General features: G+C 40.8%; 1 protein-coding gene across 1 annotated transcript in view; it reads right to left on the bottom strand.

Annotated features, from left to right (window-relative positions):
* clstn2a (calsyntenin 2a) overlaps nucleotides 1-12,138 on the bottom strand; it is a 384,778-nt gene extending 372,640 nt beyond the window's left edge. The window contains exon 1 of the mRNA XM_022677952.2: nucleotides 11,764-12,138. Within this exon, the coding sequence (XP_022533673.2) occupies nucleotides 11,764-11,836 (73 nt within the window). The 5' untranslated portion in view covers nucleotides 11,837-12,138. The remainder of the gene's footprint in view (nucleotides 1-11,763) is intronic.
* Nucleotides 12,139-20,014: the final 7,876 nt, after the last annotated feature.

Raw genomic sequence — 20,014 nt, 5'->3', positions numbered from 1 at the left:
TAAATGTGCCTTATAGTGCGAAAAACACTGTATGTATATATTTTTAATCCTCTCTTTTATGTAATGTTTTAAAATCAATGCTAGCATCCATATTAGTTGGACCACAGATTCTGTTGAGGTTTTAATCACGTTTTAATAGTTTATCTATGCTTTTTTAGCAGGCTATGGGTCCGAACATAAGAGAACAAGACCATTTGCGTTCCATACTTCTATCACTCCGACAGAAAGTCCTTGACTTCATCTTCACAGACTAGTTTAAAGAATAATATAAAACACTAAGCCTTTAATTAAGGCAATAATACCTTGAATACCAACTCCAACAACTTTAACACGGCTTCATTTTCAAAACTATATACTTTAAATCGTTCTAAATAGTATTTAAAGATATATTTCTCAAAAGCTCTATTGCACAAGTAAGAGACAAGTTGAATATCAATTTACAACATGTTATTTCTGAAGCCATTAGTGGCATAACAGTATTAAAATCAGCCACAATTACCTTTTTTTTTCTCCAGTTAACAAATAAATTCAGTTCAGTGTGCAGTAACCAAGCCTGATTAGGTTGGTTTTGAAGCTTGCACTTATGGGTCTGGTAAAAAAAAAGCTTCACTTTTACTCTTTTACTCCATGCACAGACCTTTAGAAGAACATAAGCCATACTCCAACTCCCATAAAAAAATGAACAAATTTTTAAAAAAGCACAACACAGGCCCTTTTTCCTTTTTCTTCTTGTCTCATGCCCCGTCGCTTTTGCAGAACTTCCACACAAACAGGCACACATTCCTCCCATAAGCCCCACGCTGAGATGCAATCACACTTGCATAAATATTTTATGCTGATGTGTGCAAATTGGAGTTGTAATTAAAACTACCAGCAAGGTGCATCCACATTATCTCTGTTTGAGTTTTGATGGTCATGGAGAAACTGAGCGCGTCTGTGCGAGGGAGATAAAAACGAGGGCTTGCCTGCAGTCGGCGTGGTGTTTTTCCACCTGGGAAAGGAAGGATGAGGGGGGAGGTACTGCAGCTGTTCCAGTCTATAACCCCCACCTGCAGTCTACAGCCTACAGCCTAGGTGTCTCATGCACCCAAGTAAAGCACAGAATCATTAGTCACTACTTCTCCACTACTCCCTTCTCCACACCCAAATCCGCTTCCTCTCCTAGAAGTCTCTACAGACTCAGCGTCAGCCGTCAGCGCTCTGTGGCGCGCGGGCTTTAGCCGACCCTTCACATGAAAGACGCGCCGGGTGTCTAAGCGCGGCGCTACTGCGGGGAGAGACTGAGCTGATCAAGTGCCTGGCGTTTGGGAAGGATCCGTAGCGCCGTGTTAACGAGCCTCGCCGGAGGATCTCGTACGAGCTTCATTTTCTTCGGCTTCCTCCATCTGCCAGGACCACAGAAGAGGCACCGAACGCAGCAGCGAACATCACAGCCTCTATTCAAGCCCACACTGACAGCAACAGGGAATAAACACTGTAACAGAATTACAATTTGGCAGCAAACCACTCCCGCTGGGGGGAGGCTCACTTAACTACGCTATAGATCAAAAAAAAAGAGAGAGAGAAAGAGAGGGAGAGAGAGAGAAAAATAAAAAAGCTGGCGGCGTCAGGAGTGCGGCTGAACAGGAGGGCCTGTGCGGGTTGAGGTTGGGGCTGGAGTGGATTGTCAAGGAAAAAGTTTCTGACCGAAATGTCTCGGTACTACCATGTACCGAAAACTTTTAAAAAATCTGGTGCCTAGATTTGATACTTTGCAAGAAATGTGGGAAACACACACAGCGAGGTACCCTCTTGCTCTCACTCTCTCGCGCTGTCTCTCCATCTATTTGCTGTTTTTTCCTCTCTCGTGCTGTCTCTTGCTCACTCACGCTGTCTCTCACACCATATTTTAATCTCTCGTGCTGTCTCTCCCTCTCTTGTGCTGTCTTATGCTCTCTCACGCTGTCTCTTGCTCTGTCTTTCCGTCACTTGTGCTGTCTCTTGCTCACTTGCTCTGTCTCTCCCTCTCTCACGCTGACTCTTCCTCTGTAGTGCTGTCTCTCCCCCTCTTGTGCTGTCTCTCCCTCTCTTGTGCTGTCTCATGCTCACTTGCTCTTTTTCTCGCACTGTCTCTCCCTCTCTCACGCTGTCTTTCGCTCACTTGCTCTGTCTCTTGCGCTGTTTCTCCCTCTCTTGTGCTGTCTCTCCCTTTCTCGCACTGTCTCTTGCTTTCTCGTGCTGTCTCTCCCTCTCTTGCACAGAATCTTCTTGCTATATTTACTGTCTTGCTTTATTGGTGCGTATTTTGGTGCGTTTAGGTTTATGCCTGTGTGAAATCAAACCAAACATACATAGATGACAGTTTTCTGTCCTCAGGTAAGAAAAACGCCAAACCTTGTGGGTTTCCCAGCTAGTGATACAGTGATACATTCCCTATCTATGTCACAATCTGTCCACCAAGCTTTATCCCCGTCTTCACAACTGCAAAGTGAGCAAAAATGAGGAACCAATCAAAAACGCCATAAACGTTCACCCCTGCCTCTCTCCGGGATGCTGAGCGAAGCCACTCGGAGCTCACAGCCTGACCCCATCATTTCAGGTCATCAGACAATGCCTCTGCTCCGACTTCGGCAAATGACACGGCAGTAGAGACAATGCACCAAGGACGATTTGGTGAAGTGTGCACGATGGAACTGATGGAATCAGCCTGTAAGCAAACGGAGAGCAAGTAGAAGATCCTCGGCTTCGAGAGCAGTTGCTTGCTGCAAACCAAGTCAGGAAAGCTGGCAGAAGTAGTCATCCTTAATGTGCCTGTTGAGTAGCGTGCAGTAATGCAGGTCAAGGAAGGGCGACGCTCTGTAAAACGCTCGCAATATGTCTCGTACAATCATATGCTGTCTGTTGGATCCAGGCGGTGAATTCAACACGTCGTCCACGTGCGAGTCATAATACGAAGAGGCAGAGTTCAAACACAATGCCTTCTGACTGAGCCGAGCACAATCTCTCACTCACAGAGGCACACGCTGCCTCTTGCCCTGCCGGAGGTGATCAATCTTCCAACGCTCTAATGTGCAGCCTGTGAAAACATGCTGAGAAGTACGTCTGCTTGTGTTCGCATCTATAGAAAGATGCGCATCACATAAGGGATCTCTGGTATGATGCAGATTTATGATTGCAGAGTTTCGCAATAATTACAACTAGGGCCGCCATTGTTAAAACGTTAACGCATGCAATTAATTTGGAATCAGTAACATCATCAGTTTTTTTTTTTTTTTATGCAACGTGATCTGGTCTAGATCCAACCCAACTATCAAATATATCTCCTTTTAATTGATCTAAACTGAGCTACACTAAAGTGCAGTTGATTTTGATACATTAGCCAGATAAAATACTGCTATAAACAAACACTGTCTGTGCTGCTGCTCCATGCTGTTTACACATGCAGTAATGTGCAGCGTTCACTGCTTACATCTGTGCTGTATGTCGCAAACTGTTTAAAAAAAAACTGTGTTTAAACTGTGTTGAAGCAGCTTCACAGATATACAGATATACGTGCAAGAACACAGAATTTTTCCATTATATTTACTTTCTTGCTCCTGTGCCAGACATCTCTGACCAATCAGAGGAGACGATGTGCTCAACTGGCTTATTGGTGCACATTTTAATGCATTTAGGTTTACGCCTGTGTGAAACCAAACCAAACTAAGGCAGAAACGCTCCAAATAAACATACTTATCAACTGATCCGTATCATAGAAACTACAACTACAGGTGTGAAAGTTTATATATACAGTTTATACTCAGCAAATTAATTCAAATTCTAATTCAGAAATCCTTACAACCAAGTTGAGATGTTTAGAATAAGTAAAAAAAAAGTATATACTAGTATTTTGATGACACCACTAATATAAATACAATTGCATTGTACATTTTCTTACATCCATTCTTAATGGATTCACACCACTAATTGCATCTAATCCCATATGGATTGGGTGTCCAATCGCCCAACCCGACGCATTCCATCACATCCACATCCACGTCCACACCTAGACGCTCATTCCACAGGCTCGATCTATTTCACCCATGGCCAGTTTGTCAGCTGAGCTGCACACAGCACCCCCAATTAGAGAGGACTGGAGGATGGTATCCCAGAAACCCTCTTTCCTCCCCAATGGGCAGCTGGAACAGTTTAATTGAGGCTGAATCTATCTGAGAAAGCAACCCACTTCACAGAGACAGTGAGGGAACAGAGGCTCGGGTCCCAGTGCGCCAACACCATTCTCACAACACAGGCCAGTGCAAGTCTCTGTAGAGAGCACTGGTGTGTCTGTGCGTGTGTGTGTGTGTGTGTGTGGGTATCAGTGTATCAGTGTATATGTGTGTGAGAGCCCGGCCGAGCTTGCAGTGTTATTCCTGTGCAGATTGGCCAGAGTTGACCCATGGGAGAAACCGATGCCATCTGACCAGCTGGCGAGAAACTCCAGTGACAGGACCCAGCTTCCTTTCAATTCTGAGCTCCCCTCCCCTCCCTTCTTCTTCTTCATCATTTTCTTCTTCTTTCTTTTCTCCACTATCCTCCTCTTTTCCCCCCTGTCTGTCTGTCCTGTCCTGTCTTACCCCTCCTTTTTCCCTCCTTTCCACCCAAATTCTCACCTATCGCCGCTCTTCTCCGCTTCTCTACCACCGAGCACAGAAATGCTGTGTAATGACGCATGCCAAGTAATTAAGGTTCAAATTAAGATGTGGGTCCACATGGCATTCTAGCCTAAAAAACGAGGGACGTGCCTCAGAATTAGTTGAGAGAGAGTAGATGACAGAGATGCTTTTGTGGTGTGTGAAGGAAGAAGGGGAGATACAGCCATATAAAGCCAGTGGACGATATTTTTTTTTTGTGTGTGTTTTTTTATTTTTCCCAAACCAGGGCGTCTCATCGCTCCCACAGCAACGCAGACAAAGCAAAAGAGAATGCATTCTCCAACCCCCTTCGTCCCTAAGTCACAGCACAAAAAGCTTGAGTTATGCAGCTTCTCCAAACATGCGACACAATTTATTTGGCTCTCGGGTAATGCCGGGCTTTCTGTGAAAAGGCCAGCATAAATCTTGGCCTGTTTTTTCGGATTCCTCTGCTTATTTGTCATTGTTGTCCTGCGCCACTATGCCTTTCTTGGGCATTTTTTTTCCACCTTTCTGTGCGGGTCTCTCAGGCCCTCCCCCTTTCTTCTTCTCCTTCCTCCTCTTCTATCCTCAGCTCTCTCTACCTCGCCCTCTGCGAGAGATCCAGGTACGCAGGCCTTCAGAAGAGCCCCTCCGTCTCTTGGACCCTCCTCAGGCTGCCGCACACTTGACAACACTCAGCTACATTACAAAATGAAACACAACACCCAGCACCGCCATCAACAAGCCCTCCAAATAATTCAAGTGGGATACATTGGTAATGCATGCAATAGTCAAGTCTGCGAGCCCTGATTCATACCGGATAACCGAATTCATAACTCGAGCAGACACTCAAGTAGTCGCCTGCATAGCTGACTGATTGAGGGTGATCTGAGGAGACAGTGCTTCACTGCATAAACTGGTGGTCGAGACAATCTTTTCTTGCTCTACAATCTCAAGTCTGTACACTGTAAACCCGGATAAGTTAAAAAAATTTACTTGAAACTGAAACACTTGGTTTTAGACCACAATAATTTAGTGTCCCGACGGACAGTTCTGTTGGAAACAGGAGAGTTGAGGTGCACATTGAATTCTGCCGTGATTTGATCAGCCGTGGTTTTCTGTTTTTTGGATACAATCCGGGTTAGCACCCGAACATCCCTTTCAGATAGCTTCCTCTTACAGCGTCCACAGTTAATCCTGTTGGATGTGGTTGGTCCTTCTTGGTGGTATGCTGGCTGACATTACCCTGGATACCGTGACTCTTGATGCATCACAAAGACTTGCTGTCTTGGTCACAGATGCTCCAGCAAGACGTGCACCAACAATTTGTCCTCTTTTGAACTCTGGTATGGCACCTATAATGTTGTGTGAATTGCAATATTTTGAGCAAAACTGTGCTCTTACCCTGCTAATTGAACCAACCTTCACACTCTGCTCTTACTGGTGCAATGTGCAATTAATGAAGATTGGCCAACAGGCTGCTCCAATTAAGCCATGAAACCTCCCACACTAAAATGACAGGTGTTTCAGTTTCATTGTCCAACCCCTGCAATTCTACTTTGAATGTTATGTGCAGTGAATAAAACAGATTTGTATTAATCTTCTCTTTAAATACATGAATTTAAAATCTGCACAGAATACTGGATAAAGAAAATGCTATAGAAAGAACAATACAGCATACAGCCATACCAGCTCAGAAAATGATGCTTGTTCTTACAGCCTACAACATAGAGGCAAGTCATTTAATCATAATACATGATCTACAAGTTTACCTAAGGTGATGGTGAGTCTTAGAAACTTAGACACACCCAGTATGCAAATACATTGTGCCAGAAGCCAATAGAAAAGAAGCTGCCAAAGGCAACAGACTAAACTCAGCTATTATAGGTTGATTCAAACCAAAGATCTCGGTTTAAATGTACAGTATATGTGTAGCCACAAATGTTCTCCTCATTTAAAATAGTTGAGTAATGTGTTTGGAAATTAGCTGGGCTTACAGTGTGTAAGTTGTGAGGTGTTATCTTGTAAGCCTGAAACTGCAATGGTCTACAAATCGTTGTCTACAGTACAGGCTGGAGTACATTTCAGGACACCCAAAGAACAGATGGTCATTAAACAAAACAGCCTCAATTCTCAGCAAAAACAGCCATGTTTCAGCTCTCACAAAACCAGGCTAGGCCAAGCAGCTCAGGAGACCACATCACATCCGTAGTAACGTTCAGTTTCCAGGTCTATTACATTTATATTAATTATTATTCACTGTGTTCTTTCATTTCATAAACATTACACTCACTCTTTTAGGAGCCATGCAAAATGGTATTTTTAGCAGTCCCTCAAAAACACCTCAATTAGGGCAAACTATGCCTCCCCAGAGGTAAAGTGTCTGATTCACCTCCACCTATACTGGAACTGTTGCTACTCTGAGCTCAGCATGGCAGAAACTGCAGCAGGTAACTTGGTCAAGCCGTCTGGAAAACACTTGTAATAACTGAGTAATTCTACATGATCTATGTAATTTGAGTTAAATTCTGTAAAATACTGTAAACATCCTGTAAACCACAACAGTCTACATGGTTTTATATCCCAGCTTGTCAACAGGAAATGTTTCTTTTAGGAGTTGCTCAAACTGTAGTGGTAGCCCAGGGGCAAGAAATGGCAATTTTCGCATGATGCTGCTTTAATGTAAAGGCATATTGTTTGTCACATATTATTTTTAAAGCAATATACCACATCTTTAACTATAGTCAATACAATACAGTCCACCCACTCTGTCCAAAACCTTTTAGCATAGTTTTCAGACTATAAGGCGCACTGGATTATAAGGCGCACTATCAATAAACGTCTGTTTTCTGGTCTAATTTCATATATAAAGCGAGTAAAGAGGCCTACATAGACGTGAGCAAGGATGTCGCCATGTTACCCTTGTAATCAGAAAAAAACTTTTTTAAAGTCAAACGAGTGCTGGATGTTAATCTACACAGATTTCTCTCCTGAAAACCGTATATAAAGAGCTTCCTTTAAGTTACAGTAAGCTTAGATTTCCAATATTTTGTCTAAGCGGGACGTAAATGCCGCCCAATAGTGCTAGACTGAGAAACCCTGCTCCCACTGAGCTTGTTTTAAAATGGCAAACATGCAGACTACCGTTTCATATACTCCCTACCTCTGAACGACAAAAGGGCTAGTGCTGGGGTTAGCTGCTAATGCTAATGCTGCTGCACCCAGCCTTAGCGCTGGAGAAACTTTACTGGTAGAATTCAAACATATAGCGCACCAGATTATAAGGCGCACTTATTTTACACACTACACAAGGTCAGCATATTTCAGTGCATTGAAACAACTCAACAACTTTATTATGCCAGACAGATTTTGTAGTAAAACAGTAAGTAAGTGTAGCAAAAATCTCCTTTATTTGGGTCTTACATGCAAAACATACAGGTAATTGATATGTCCTACCTACATATATTTGAAATGATATAAAACCATGAAAATACAAGCTACAGTATGTGCTACTGAATAGGCTAACTACACATCTAGGTCTTTTTCTTCTTTATACTTCATTATGCTAGCTAGCTAATGGCCTGTGGAACATGTTCAAACCTAAAGGCTTTCTTTCCACCTCCACTGCTGTACACTGGCCTCAGGTGACCGACCAGTGAGCTAGCAATGTGCAAACCGTACGCCGTAGACTGGTGCATGTTTTAGAGCTGTGCGTGATTCAGCCAGCATTTCTTCCTCATCTCGTTGCACCCCGCTGTGAAATTCTTACCTCATGAGACTCCTCTTGCATAAACAGGTTTAATTTCCAAGTCATTTTCTCAGGCGCCCGAATTTGAAAGCGAGGCGAGACTGCAGGAAAGACGGGAGCGCGATCGGAAAAGCATGCTAACGAACAACCTCATCACCTTAAACGGCAAGAGGCTGAAGCTCGCGGTGCACCCACTCCCGAGCGAGCCATTTAACGTCTCATTATTCGTCCTGGCCTCGTGGGACTCAATTAGAAAGCTGCCGAGCTGGTCGTCCTTACACACAACTTGAGGCTTAACGGTCGTTTCTCCTCACACACCAAACAGGCTCCGCGTTAACTGTCACCTGCGGAGGGCACCAGATAAATTGTGCCGGAAAAGCAGAGCCTCCGTTTAAACCAACAACGTGGACTGAAAGGCCACGATGTTGTACGAAGTCGGAAGCAAAGCACAGCAGACAGATAATAGGAGCTGAATAAAAACATGGATTAGGAGCTGAATGGTAGAAACACATGCTAATGAATAGAAATAGAAGATTCACAAAATATGCATTTACAGGGAGTGAAAGAATAAAGGAAAAAAAAAACGAATAAATGTGACCCAAGTCTATTCTTAAACAGCACGCAGTCACACTCGCAGTGTTGTGATGGAGCTATCTGTGTGCTTCTTCTATCTGTGTGGTAGTCGAGTGTCGCGTGTTTGAGTAGTTTTTGAGCCTAGCCTATTTTTAGACGCTCATCTTAACTCAGACACACTTCTTTGCTGTCAATTCAACATAGAGATGAGGCCTACAGTGATCATCCTTCATCATTTGATGAATCTTCAGAGCTAAGATGGAACAATACACTCACTCTATATCCAAAAGTTTATGGGAATGCATTCATATACAACACACAGTTTGACTAATCTCTGTAGAGAAGCTCTTCTATTGGCAATTGAAAAAAAAAATTGTAAACCAATTGGTGCCTTGTTTAAATTGCTTACACGTGTTCTACATGGGAATAACTCCAACCACACCCCCTACCTAAGCTCTGGAGTGTGAAGCAGTGGAACTATGTTCTCTAGAAAGATGGTGCTTCATCCAATACTTTAAGGATGAGTTGTGAAGAGAGGTAGGTGGGGTGGTGATCCTTCAAGATCAATATTTACATGAATTTTTATGGCATTATCAGAAGCAACTTCCAAAGATGGGCCAATGTAGCGTTGTAGAGTCTTACCCAAGGACTCTTATTGGTGTATCACAGTAGAGTCACCCATACAGGGAATTGAACCCCAGTCCCCCATATGATGTGGTAGCTCACAAGCAGGCGATGGTGTTATCCACTATGCCACACCAACCACAGAGCTGACAAAATCCTTTTGATTTTAGAATGAACAACAAATGAGAAGGTTCCCCAATACTGTTGGTTCACCATCATGGTACACCATTAAAATGTGTGCAACAAGACTCTAAAACATAAGGCCAAGTGAACTGAATTCAGTGACATGCTTGAAAAGAAAGAATCCAATTAGAAATAGATATTATATCAGTATTGGCCAATATTTGATGTTAATCGGATATTGGTATCAGAAAAACAAAGTGGTGCCATGCAAGCTTTATTATCTAACATATTAGTAATTAAACACCAGAAAGTACAAATAAAAGTATTGTTCTATGATATATTTACATAATAAATGTAAATATATGGCCATCTTCCGATGCCTAAGTTGATTTCCAAGAATTTAAGAACACATATACCAAGAACAAAAAATGAGGAGGCATTAGTTGGTGACTAACCGGTGGAAAATGAATAGAAATACCAAGCGCTCAGTGCGAATTCAACGATGATGCGATGAAAAAAAAACCGACTGACAAGAATGACAATTATACATTTTTCAGTTTCAGTTGTATTTCACACGATGCTTCTGGTTCTGCTTTAAAAAAAAAAATAGAATAATCTCCAACACTATTCTTTGAGTCCTTGATATAAAGAAACACCCCTGGTTTGACAGTAGAGCTACATTTACGAGTAGTTGATATAATCGACAATGTTGGTTATAAACATGGGACAGATACGATATGAAATAATATTAAGACTCATGTCATAGCAATGTGGCGTTACTACTAAATTGGCAAAACAAGGCTACAGAATCCTGTCTGAATAAATTAAAACTAAAGTGAATTCACAGTGATAGTCGAGATTCTGACGAGGATTAAAGTGAAACTTAACGTGAAGCACATGCACGTGCTCTGCTGTGCATGCATGCCACTTAAAAAAAGTGCAATCCGTTCAGAGAGAGCTTAGATATGGGTCAAAATAAAAAGATTATGTGAACGGCCTAAATAAGTCTAAAAAAGCCTAAACTTTTTTTTGCTATACACATTTCGCTTCCAAGGAAGGCATACAGATATCACATTGAAATGCCAGGTATGCAGTTGCAGAAGCTTGCAGAAGTTGATCAGGCCTGGGGGCCACATCTGGCTCTTTTCCTTTCTATACAAGGTCCTTCACATATCCACGTCTTAAACTGAATCAGACTTCACTGCGCTTGTTCAAAACAAAAAGTCCGAAACAAACCGGGGCTGGTTGCACTAGCTGTGTGTAAATTCAAACGTAGGATAGATATAGTAAAAAAATGTTCACTAAATTCACATTCACGCATTACTAAATCAAAACAGCTTCCACCACACAAACGAGTGTGCTTCGAGCATGATGACTGGAATAACTTTCCGGTGTTGGGAGACGGGATACATCTTTTATATATACAGCTCTGGAAAAAAATAAGAGACCACTTAAAAATGATGGATGAGCACAAGCCATCAAACCAAGTTGAACTGCTTGAATTTGTTCACCAGGAGTGACACAGCATAAAGTTATCCAAAAGCAGTGTGTAAGACTGGTGGAGGAGAACATGCCAAGATACATGGAAACTGCGATTAAAATGAGGATTATTCCACCAAATACTGATTTCTGAAATCTTAAAACTTTATGAATATGAACTTGCTTACTCTTTTTATTTCAGCCATTTCTCAGTTTCTGCAAACAAATGCTCTAAATGACTATTTTATACTATTTTCATTTGGAATTTGGGAGAAATGTTGTGCGTAGTCTCTTGTTGTTTTTTTCCAGAGCTGTAACTATAAATAATAACACAAATGCAAAGATAATGGAAACATATATAAATATTAGCACAACGTAGGTCATGGATGCTTATATACTTATATATTATTTTAACCCAAAATAAACACAGCATATTATTTCGCTTTTTTATATTAAACAGATTATTATTATTAATTATTATTTCACAGTTTATTAGATTATTAGAACAGAAGCTGTAACTGAACCCAGCAGCTGAACAAGTTTACAGCACAGCATCTCTTTCTCAGTAAGTCACTCACTCACCTTTCCCAGCCAGGGTGCCGCACTGCCCGAACACCGCCAGCAGCAGCAGCAGCGCCACGGCGAACGGCCGCATCTTGGGCTCGGAGAGGCGGAGAGACTGAAGCACGACGACCGGTCTTTCCCCCGGTTTAACCAGCGCTGTAATAGAGGGAGTCCCGCTGCCCGTCCTCCTCCTCCCGGCTGTCCGTTACCGCTCTCCTCCTCCTCCGCAGCTGGAGCAGTGTGTATAGTAGAAGCCTCTGAGTGTATGAGAGAGTGTGTGTGTGTGTGTGTGTGTGTGTGAGAGAGAGAGAGTGTGTGTGCTACAGGGAGAGAGAGAGAGAGACAGAGAGTGAGAGAAGTCCCAGAGCGCGGGCTGAGGCTGAGGAGGGTCTGTGCGCCTGGATCAGAGGCAGCGCGGGACGAGGCGCTGCTTCCACCACCCGTATTCCGCACAGCCCCGCCCACCTGCGCTGCGATTGGCCGGTGGCTCATCTTGTACTCAACCCGAGCACCTACATCAGATCTAGCGGGGAGAGGTAGAGGGGGCGGGGTTTAGACGACAACGGGTGGGGTTAACGGTTAACGGATGCTACAGGGCTGAGCTACGTCACTGATACTTCTACTTTAAATAAGCGACTATATAAATTAATTCTATATTAATTATATAATAAAAGCACTGGAAAAAATTAAGAGATCACTTTAGTTTCTGAATCAGTTTATCTGATTTTGCTGTTTATAGGTATATGTTTGAGTAAAATAAACATTGTTGTTGTATTTTATAAACTACAGACAACATTTCTCCCGAATTCCAAATACAAATATTGTCATTTAGAGCATTTATTTGCAGAAAATGAGAAATGGCTTAAATAACAAAAAAAGGAAAAAAGATGCAGAGCTTTGAGACATCAAATAATGCAAAAAAAGGAGCTCATATTCATAAAGAGTTTAAAAAGATCAGAAATCAATATTTGGTGAAATAACCCTGGTTGTTTTTAATCACAGTTTTCACGCACTTTGTCATGTTCTCCTCCACCAGTCTTACACACTGCTTTTGGATAACTTTATACCGCTCCTGGTGCAAAAAATCAAGCAGGCTAGAAAATCCCTATTTTTAAGTGGTCTCTTATTTTTTTTTCCCCCGAAGCTGTTTTTTATATACTATATATTATATATAGTATATAAAAAATAGATTTTAGTTTTGTTTAAGTGTAGCTATTATGGCAAGTACTGGTATTGTGTAGTTATTTTTTGTGTTTGTATAAATAATAATAATAATAATAATAATAATAATAATATAAACCCATAAAATAAGAATATTATATAAGACCAATTGGTACTTTTGATAGTGTGGGCAGTGTGCCAAGTCCTGCTGGAAAATGAAATCTGCATCTCTATAAAAGTTGTAGCAGCAGAGGGAAGCATGATGAAGTGCTGTAAGATTTCCTGGGAAAACATTGCACTGACGTTGGACTTGATAATATAACACAGTGGACCAACACCAGCAGATGACATGGCTTTTAGCATTTGTTTGTCAACCAAAAGACTGGCTTCCTATTTCTGTGTTAATGTCTACTCACTGTCATATAGCATCTCCATTTTTACCAATGTTTTAAATGTTTGGACATGGTACTTTCTCTCCCTGTCTTCCTCAGTTCTCTCTACCTTTTTTCAGGTGCATAGAAATAGGAAGATTCAGTTGGATGTCATCACATGGCCCCTTCTTGTATGCTTTGTTTCATGACGTTTCATCAAATTCTGGAGTGGCGGCTTCAATAATTTAGCAGAAATGTAGTGGAAAGTCTTCAGAGCAAGCTTTGAATTCTGGCCTAATATCCAGCTTATACAATAAATTATAAGATGCTGAATAAAATCATTTCCATCAGATTAGAAGTGGTCATCCCACAAGGCCAGTTTAGCAGCACTACTTGTTTCCCAGCTACAGCGCCGTTCCTCAGCAGTAATTCCAGGCTGCCTCCCCTGCTTTTATTTGCCGCTTTCCCTTAGTTAAATGTCAATTTCCCAAAAGCCCCAGGGAATTTGTGATAATCACTTTAGCTTCCTGAAGAAAAAGGGTGAGAAAAAAGTGAAACCTCATTTACCTGAGCAGCTGTTAGATGGGAAAAGCTATTTGCGCTCCTCCTTTCTAATCGTTTGGCTTGTTGCATGCAGTTGAGTCAATTTGCTCTGGCTGAAACTCTCTCTATGCTCTTTTTTCCAGAGTCGTCTCCATACAGTTAGAGTCCGACAGACAAGAGGACACCGCCAAACTTGCTTGAAAGTCAGAGACTCATTTAAAACACAGTATTACTGAGGCCTTACAGTCCTCAGGTGTAGCCAGCAGTAGATTCACTGAATACACTAAAGAATGACTCATGCTGTACTTCAGGTGAAGTTCTTCAAAGAAGAACTGATTCCAGTTTGGAGGAATTGAAAAAATATTCTTTATTCCAGAACTGAGATACATTATCCTTTTAAATGTCCTGATTCATGGTATGTGTTCCCTTTGCTCTTTTTTTAAGGAACAGAAGTCAGTGTCAATGGCTATGTTTACATCCAGCCTAATAATCCATTAATTATCGGACTAATAGCTCAATCGGAAAAAAAAAGTCCATGTAAACACCTAAATCGGAATAAAGTAGTCCAATTGGGGCCATTACGAATACGAATATCTGATTCTATCAGATCAAATGAGATGGATAATCCTTTAAATACTGTATTCCACGAAATAGAAGAATAAAAGGCTTGTAAACAACTGTACCCGATTAGATCCCCAATCCGAATTTTTAAGTACGTGGTGGAAGTTTACGAAGCTGAACATTACTCCTCGGTTTCATCCACTGGTTCCTAGTAATGGGTGGCAGGACTGGCATGGAGCTCACGTGCCTCAGAATGTCTGAAGACATGGAGGACAAAAGCTCTTCGTCTCGCCCCCTTCTTTAACAAAAAATTGAATTAGGTTGTCCGGTCTGCCATAACGATTGATGCTGTTTTGAGGGATGGTGGTTCAAGCTGAGCCGTACTGGAAGCTCTTAGATCTCTTGGTACAGATCTGGCTTTGGCCATCATTGCCATTAAGTAGGAAGGAGCTGGTCCGTTTTAGGCTTTGTACACTGTAAACCCATACGTTGTTTGAACTCGAATAATTTAAGTCTGTTTACATAAAATTGGATATTTCTAAACAATACTCAACTATTTCAAGTTAGTTAAACATTTGTGGGCACAAATACTGTACTATTCAAACTTCAAGATCTTTAGTTGAAACTACTTAAAATAACTGAGTTTAGTCTGTTGCCATTGGCAGCTTCTTTTTCATTGGCTCCTGTCACAATCTATTTGCATATTGGGTGTGTCCAACAGTTTCTGATTAACACTCACCATCAGTGTGTAGTGATTCCCCCTGGGCTACCTTAGAAATAAATCAACTTCCCCTTTAGATGTAATAACTTTATGTTTTAATTTATACTAACTCAAGTTTTTGTTTCCCATTACTTAAAAAAAAATAGAGCAAACCGGTTGCTTTAAAAAAGGTAAGTAAACTTAACTTATCCGGTCTTACAGTATAACAAAAAATAAAAGTTCCTAAAACTTGATGTTTTAAGTTATGCTAACTCAAGTTTTCATTACCCATTACTTAACTTTTTTTAAGGCAACTGGTTTCCTCAATTTTTTAAAGTAAACTCAATTTATCCGGTCTTACAATATAACAAAAATTAAAAAAGGTAAATGAACTTTTCCTTTAGTTGAAATAACTTGATGTTCTAAGATATGCTAACTTAAGTTTTCAATCCCCATTACTTAACTTTTTTAAGGCAACCGGTTTCCTCAAAATTTTTAAGTAAATTCAACTTATCAGAGCTTACAGTGTAGGCCAGCGTCAGGGTTTTGAAATTGATGTGCAAAGGAGTCACATGACTGAACTTCGGAGGATTGAAGACGGAAGAGTCGTGCTGCTACTGATTCTAAACTAATTGCAGGGTTTTGGTGGCTCACAGTGGAAGAGCAGCCAGTAGAGAGTTGCAGTAGTCAAGTCTTGAGATGATTAGAGACCGCACAAGAACTTTAGTGGCTTCCTGAAAGAGAAACGGTCGAATTCTTCGGATGTTATACAGGAGAACTCTGCATGATTGTGGGATGAACCGAAGGTCAGTCTTGCTGGGGTTAGAGTTAGAGGTGATGAGAACTCATCCACGATGAGACATTGGTGAGTCATGCTGAGATGCTCCTCTCATGCTCTTTGTCATTGTCATGGTTACGTGGACACTAAGCGATACTACACATGCACTTCATATTTGATCGGTTACTTGTAGAATTCACATAAATGGAAAGTTTACTCAGAGTATTGGAGAAAATTGACATATAAACACCTCAATTCGATTCTAGATTTGGAATGAATTCATTCAGATTGGAGGAAAGCTTTGCATGTAAACGTGTTGTGTGGAAGGTAATAGTGAATCAGATGCAGCAGTGCTGCTGGAGTTTTCCTCCACTCTATTACACACTCCTGTATATTGGACTGTATATTGTAGATAAAGTAAAGTCCTGTATTTCCTGTACATCCTGTAGTTCTTCATCGGTGCCCACAGCTGCCTCCATGCCAGTGCAATCACTGCAGTGCTGAGAATGACCCACCACCCAAATAATAGTACCATAATACCTCCTCTGTAGCGGACCTATTGAGTCCTGTCCATTGAGTGTTTCAGATTTCGATGCTTTACTCAGGGGTCCATTCTAAAAGCACACACCTGCTGATGAGGATTTGACATGATACTCATTCTAATTTTAATAACTTTCATCTGAGGCATTGATCGTTTAGCACTGCTTTCCCTTGATGTATTCATCCTCCGTATCTCTGCGCAGACTGCAGCAGAAATATCCCTATTACTAATATGAAGCGGCATAAATAATTCATCGGGATTCTATTTAAACTCTTATGAGGGAATCAGTTGAAATGAAGTCTGAACTCATCCTCTGCACCAGTGGCTCTTTTTTTAGTCACTGCCGCTGAGGTGATGGAGTATCGGGTGAACACTATTTTTTAGGTGTTTGATGGGTGGTTCTTTTCCACCCAATTGCCCGGTTTCAACCTGGAATCCATCATCACTGGATTCAGCACCACGGAGAGCTCCTCTCTGTTCCGCTGTAGTACTGAAGGTCCACCAGAGGGAGGCATCACAGAGCAATAATGTAAAAATGGTTGGATTTTAGTGGTTCTCTGTCCTGTTATTATTTAATAATAATAGTAATAAAAATATCCCCCAGTACACACTGTAAAAAAAAAAAAATAAATAAATAAATAAATATATATATATATATATATATATATATATATATTTTTTGAGCCCATTAAACTGCTTATTTCTAATTAAAATGAGAATATTTAAATTAAAATGACCATTTGTGAACTTTGCTTAAAGGTCTAATTCCATAATTTTTTTATTCATTTTAAAATGTCTAGTTGTGGTCTCTAAAACAAATGAATGGCACGTGATAGAGTTTCGGCTCTTGCTCATGAATATTCATACATGCAAACATATCACCTCTGATTGGCTAACAGCCCTGCAAGGCAGAGAGACAAACAACAGTTAGAAACGTTTTAAAATAAAGACGTTTTTACAATAAAAAAACGCCTTTGCATTGTCGTATGTTTTTTTTCAACATGTGTAATGCCCTGCTAACTAGCGGTTAGCCACTAATGCTAATGCTAATGCTCCAGCCAGCTAACGCTGGAGAAATTCGGGAATCTAAACTTACTGTAAATACACGGAAGTGCTATATTCACCAAAATAAGCATTTTTCAGGAGAGAAATTGGGTGGTTGTAGCAAAACATTGATGGCATTAAATGAATTATTTTGTCCCTTCCCGCTCAGAAATACATCTGCTTTCAATTTAAAAGAAACAAATCTTCAGGACTGCTGCTTTAAGGTGTAACTATTATTTATTGTGTATTAACAACCCAACCTTAAGCAGAACAATGTTTCTTTACAACAGCAAACATTTATTCATTTATCTTAGAAAATTAGAATATTATATAAGATCAATTAGTACAATTGGCAGTGTGGGCAGAGTGCCAAGTCCTGCTGGAAAATGAAATCTGCTTAGATCAAGTCCAAAGTCAGTGCAGCTTCTACCAGCAGATTTTTACAGTTCACGCTACTTTTATGGAGATGTTTATTTCATTTTTCAGCAGGACTTGGCACACTGCCCACACTGCCAAAAGTACCAATTGGTTTTATATAATATTCTAATTTTCTGAGACACTGATTTTATTGGCTGTAAGCCATAATCATTAACAAAAAAAATAAATAAACGCTTAATAAAGATTACTCTTTGTGTAATGCAGCTATATAACATTTGAACTGAATTACTGAAATAATGTAACTTTTCACAGCGTGCATAGTAAGCATATAGAGCAGGCCGGCTCTGGTCAAAGCAGGGAAACCACTTAAATGTGCAGGAACACCTCAGGACTCCTGGACCAAACCTGAGAAACCCTGGTGTAATTGGTGTTCCCCCACCAACACAAATCAGATCCTCATTCAAAACCACATGGTACAGATCAGGAGAACTGAGAAGCAGAAACACTCTGAAAGTGGAATGGGTTAGTCTGAAGTAATCACGCCACCAGCCACAGAGGAAAAAGGCGAATAGGGAACGACATACTCAAGGCCAGAAACATGGCCTGTCGCCCCGCAAAGGAGGGGAATAATTGAAAAATCAATTTCAGAGACGGAACGAGAAAAGGACTCATTGTTTTTGTCAGCTCTTGCATGATGTAACCAGCAAAATATGAGGTGGTGGGCGCATTAGTCCCACCGGGCAGAATGGACCCGGGAGTATGGATCATTACCGTCCATTTCCAACCAAATAGCCGTAATTACAGTGTTTCTCCTCACTGAGCTCCTGCGAAGGGCGAAAGAAAGTCCTCTATGAAGGGTGATTAGAAAAAGCCCCTTTTCCGTCCTACAGGTTACATATTTATGTTAAACAGGCGATGCATAATGCATGAAAGGCTGAGAACGGGAAAATGAAACTATGACACAAACGTCCTAACCCAACCTGACTATTAAAAAAAGATCAGCTTTTGTTTTAAGCGCTTTAAATGAGTTTCTCTAAATTAGCCTTGGAAACTAACTTTCATATGTATGTATGAAGAAAAAGGTTCAGTTTGAAAGCTGGGATCTCTCTACAGGCTCCACTTTGAAGCTGAAATACGTATTTTTATTAATAATACTGAATTATGCAAAAACAACAACAGTTAAAACAAATTGCTGTACATACAGATAATTATAAAACATAAAACAAACACTAAAATAATAAAACAAGATTAAGAAAACAAATAAAACAGTAAAAATCTCTCTCCAGTGTTCGTGGCTCCTGCAGTCCCTGACGTTCGGATGGCTCTCTTATTGTAATGTCACAATAAGAAAACCTGCATAGAACCTCCCTGGGACCACCCCACACCCATCAACGCTGACCACAGCCCCACCCACTAGATTAGTTAAAGATCCAACACTTCGGTCTGCTGGTTTAGCATTGTGCTTCGTTTGAGGGAGGAATCTATACCTACTGTCTGGGAGATGTAAGTATTGTCAAATAATTCAAAGAGTTTTGTGTTTCTGTCGCAGTTAAGCATTGTTGTTCATATTGTGCCATTTAGCAAAAGCTAACACTAAGGTGTGGTAATTGCTAAGCGTTAGCATGGGGCGTAGCCAGCAACAGCTTATTTGCATGAAAGTTACAGAGCCCTTAACCTAAACCCTACACCATATTTTGTTTTCCATTAATAGCTGAAATGTGTTTCTCTGAAGTAATGGAACATTCAGGTTCTGCTTAAAATGTGTATAAACTTTTCCTAACCTTTAAAAAACGCTTGTATCGTGGTCATTTTCATCTCTGCAGCTCTCTTACATTTATTTGTTTGTTTATTTGTGCTATAGGAGAAAATTATGTGTCCATGTACTTTGAAATGCAGACACATTACTATATGCAGATCAGTCAGTCAATAATACCTGCTGCTGTTGCAGCTCAGCCAATCAGCTCTCCCTCCTGCCCTGCCTCTAAACCCATACATCACCCAGTGCCCCTCCCAAACTACCCCTCTCATTTTTTAGCCTTTTTGAAATGTGAGCTGAGGGTGGACCCTATAAACAAGAAAGCTGGTGAAATCGCTTCATCTGAGAGATTTTGTGCAAATAACTTAATAAACATGTTTTGTATAGCCCATAGTATGGAAGCCCATTCCCGCCACCTAAAAAATAAAAATAATCC

This window comes from Astyanax mexicanus, chromosome 8 (assembly GCF_023375975.1).
Source record: "Astyanax mexicanus isolate ESR-SI-001 chromosome 8, AstMex3_surface, whole genome shotgun sequence".
NCBI lineage: Eukaryota > Metazoa > Chordata > Actinopteri > Characiformes > Acestrorhamphidae > Astyanax > Astyanax mexicanus.
This window is presented reverse-complemented; position numbering and strand designations above follow the sequence as displayed.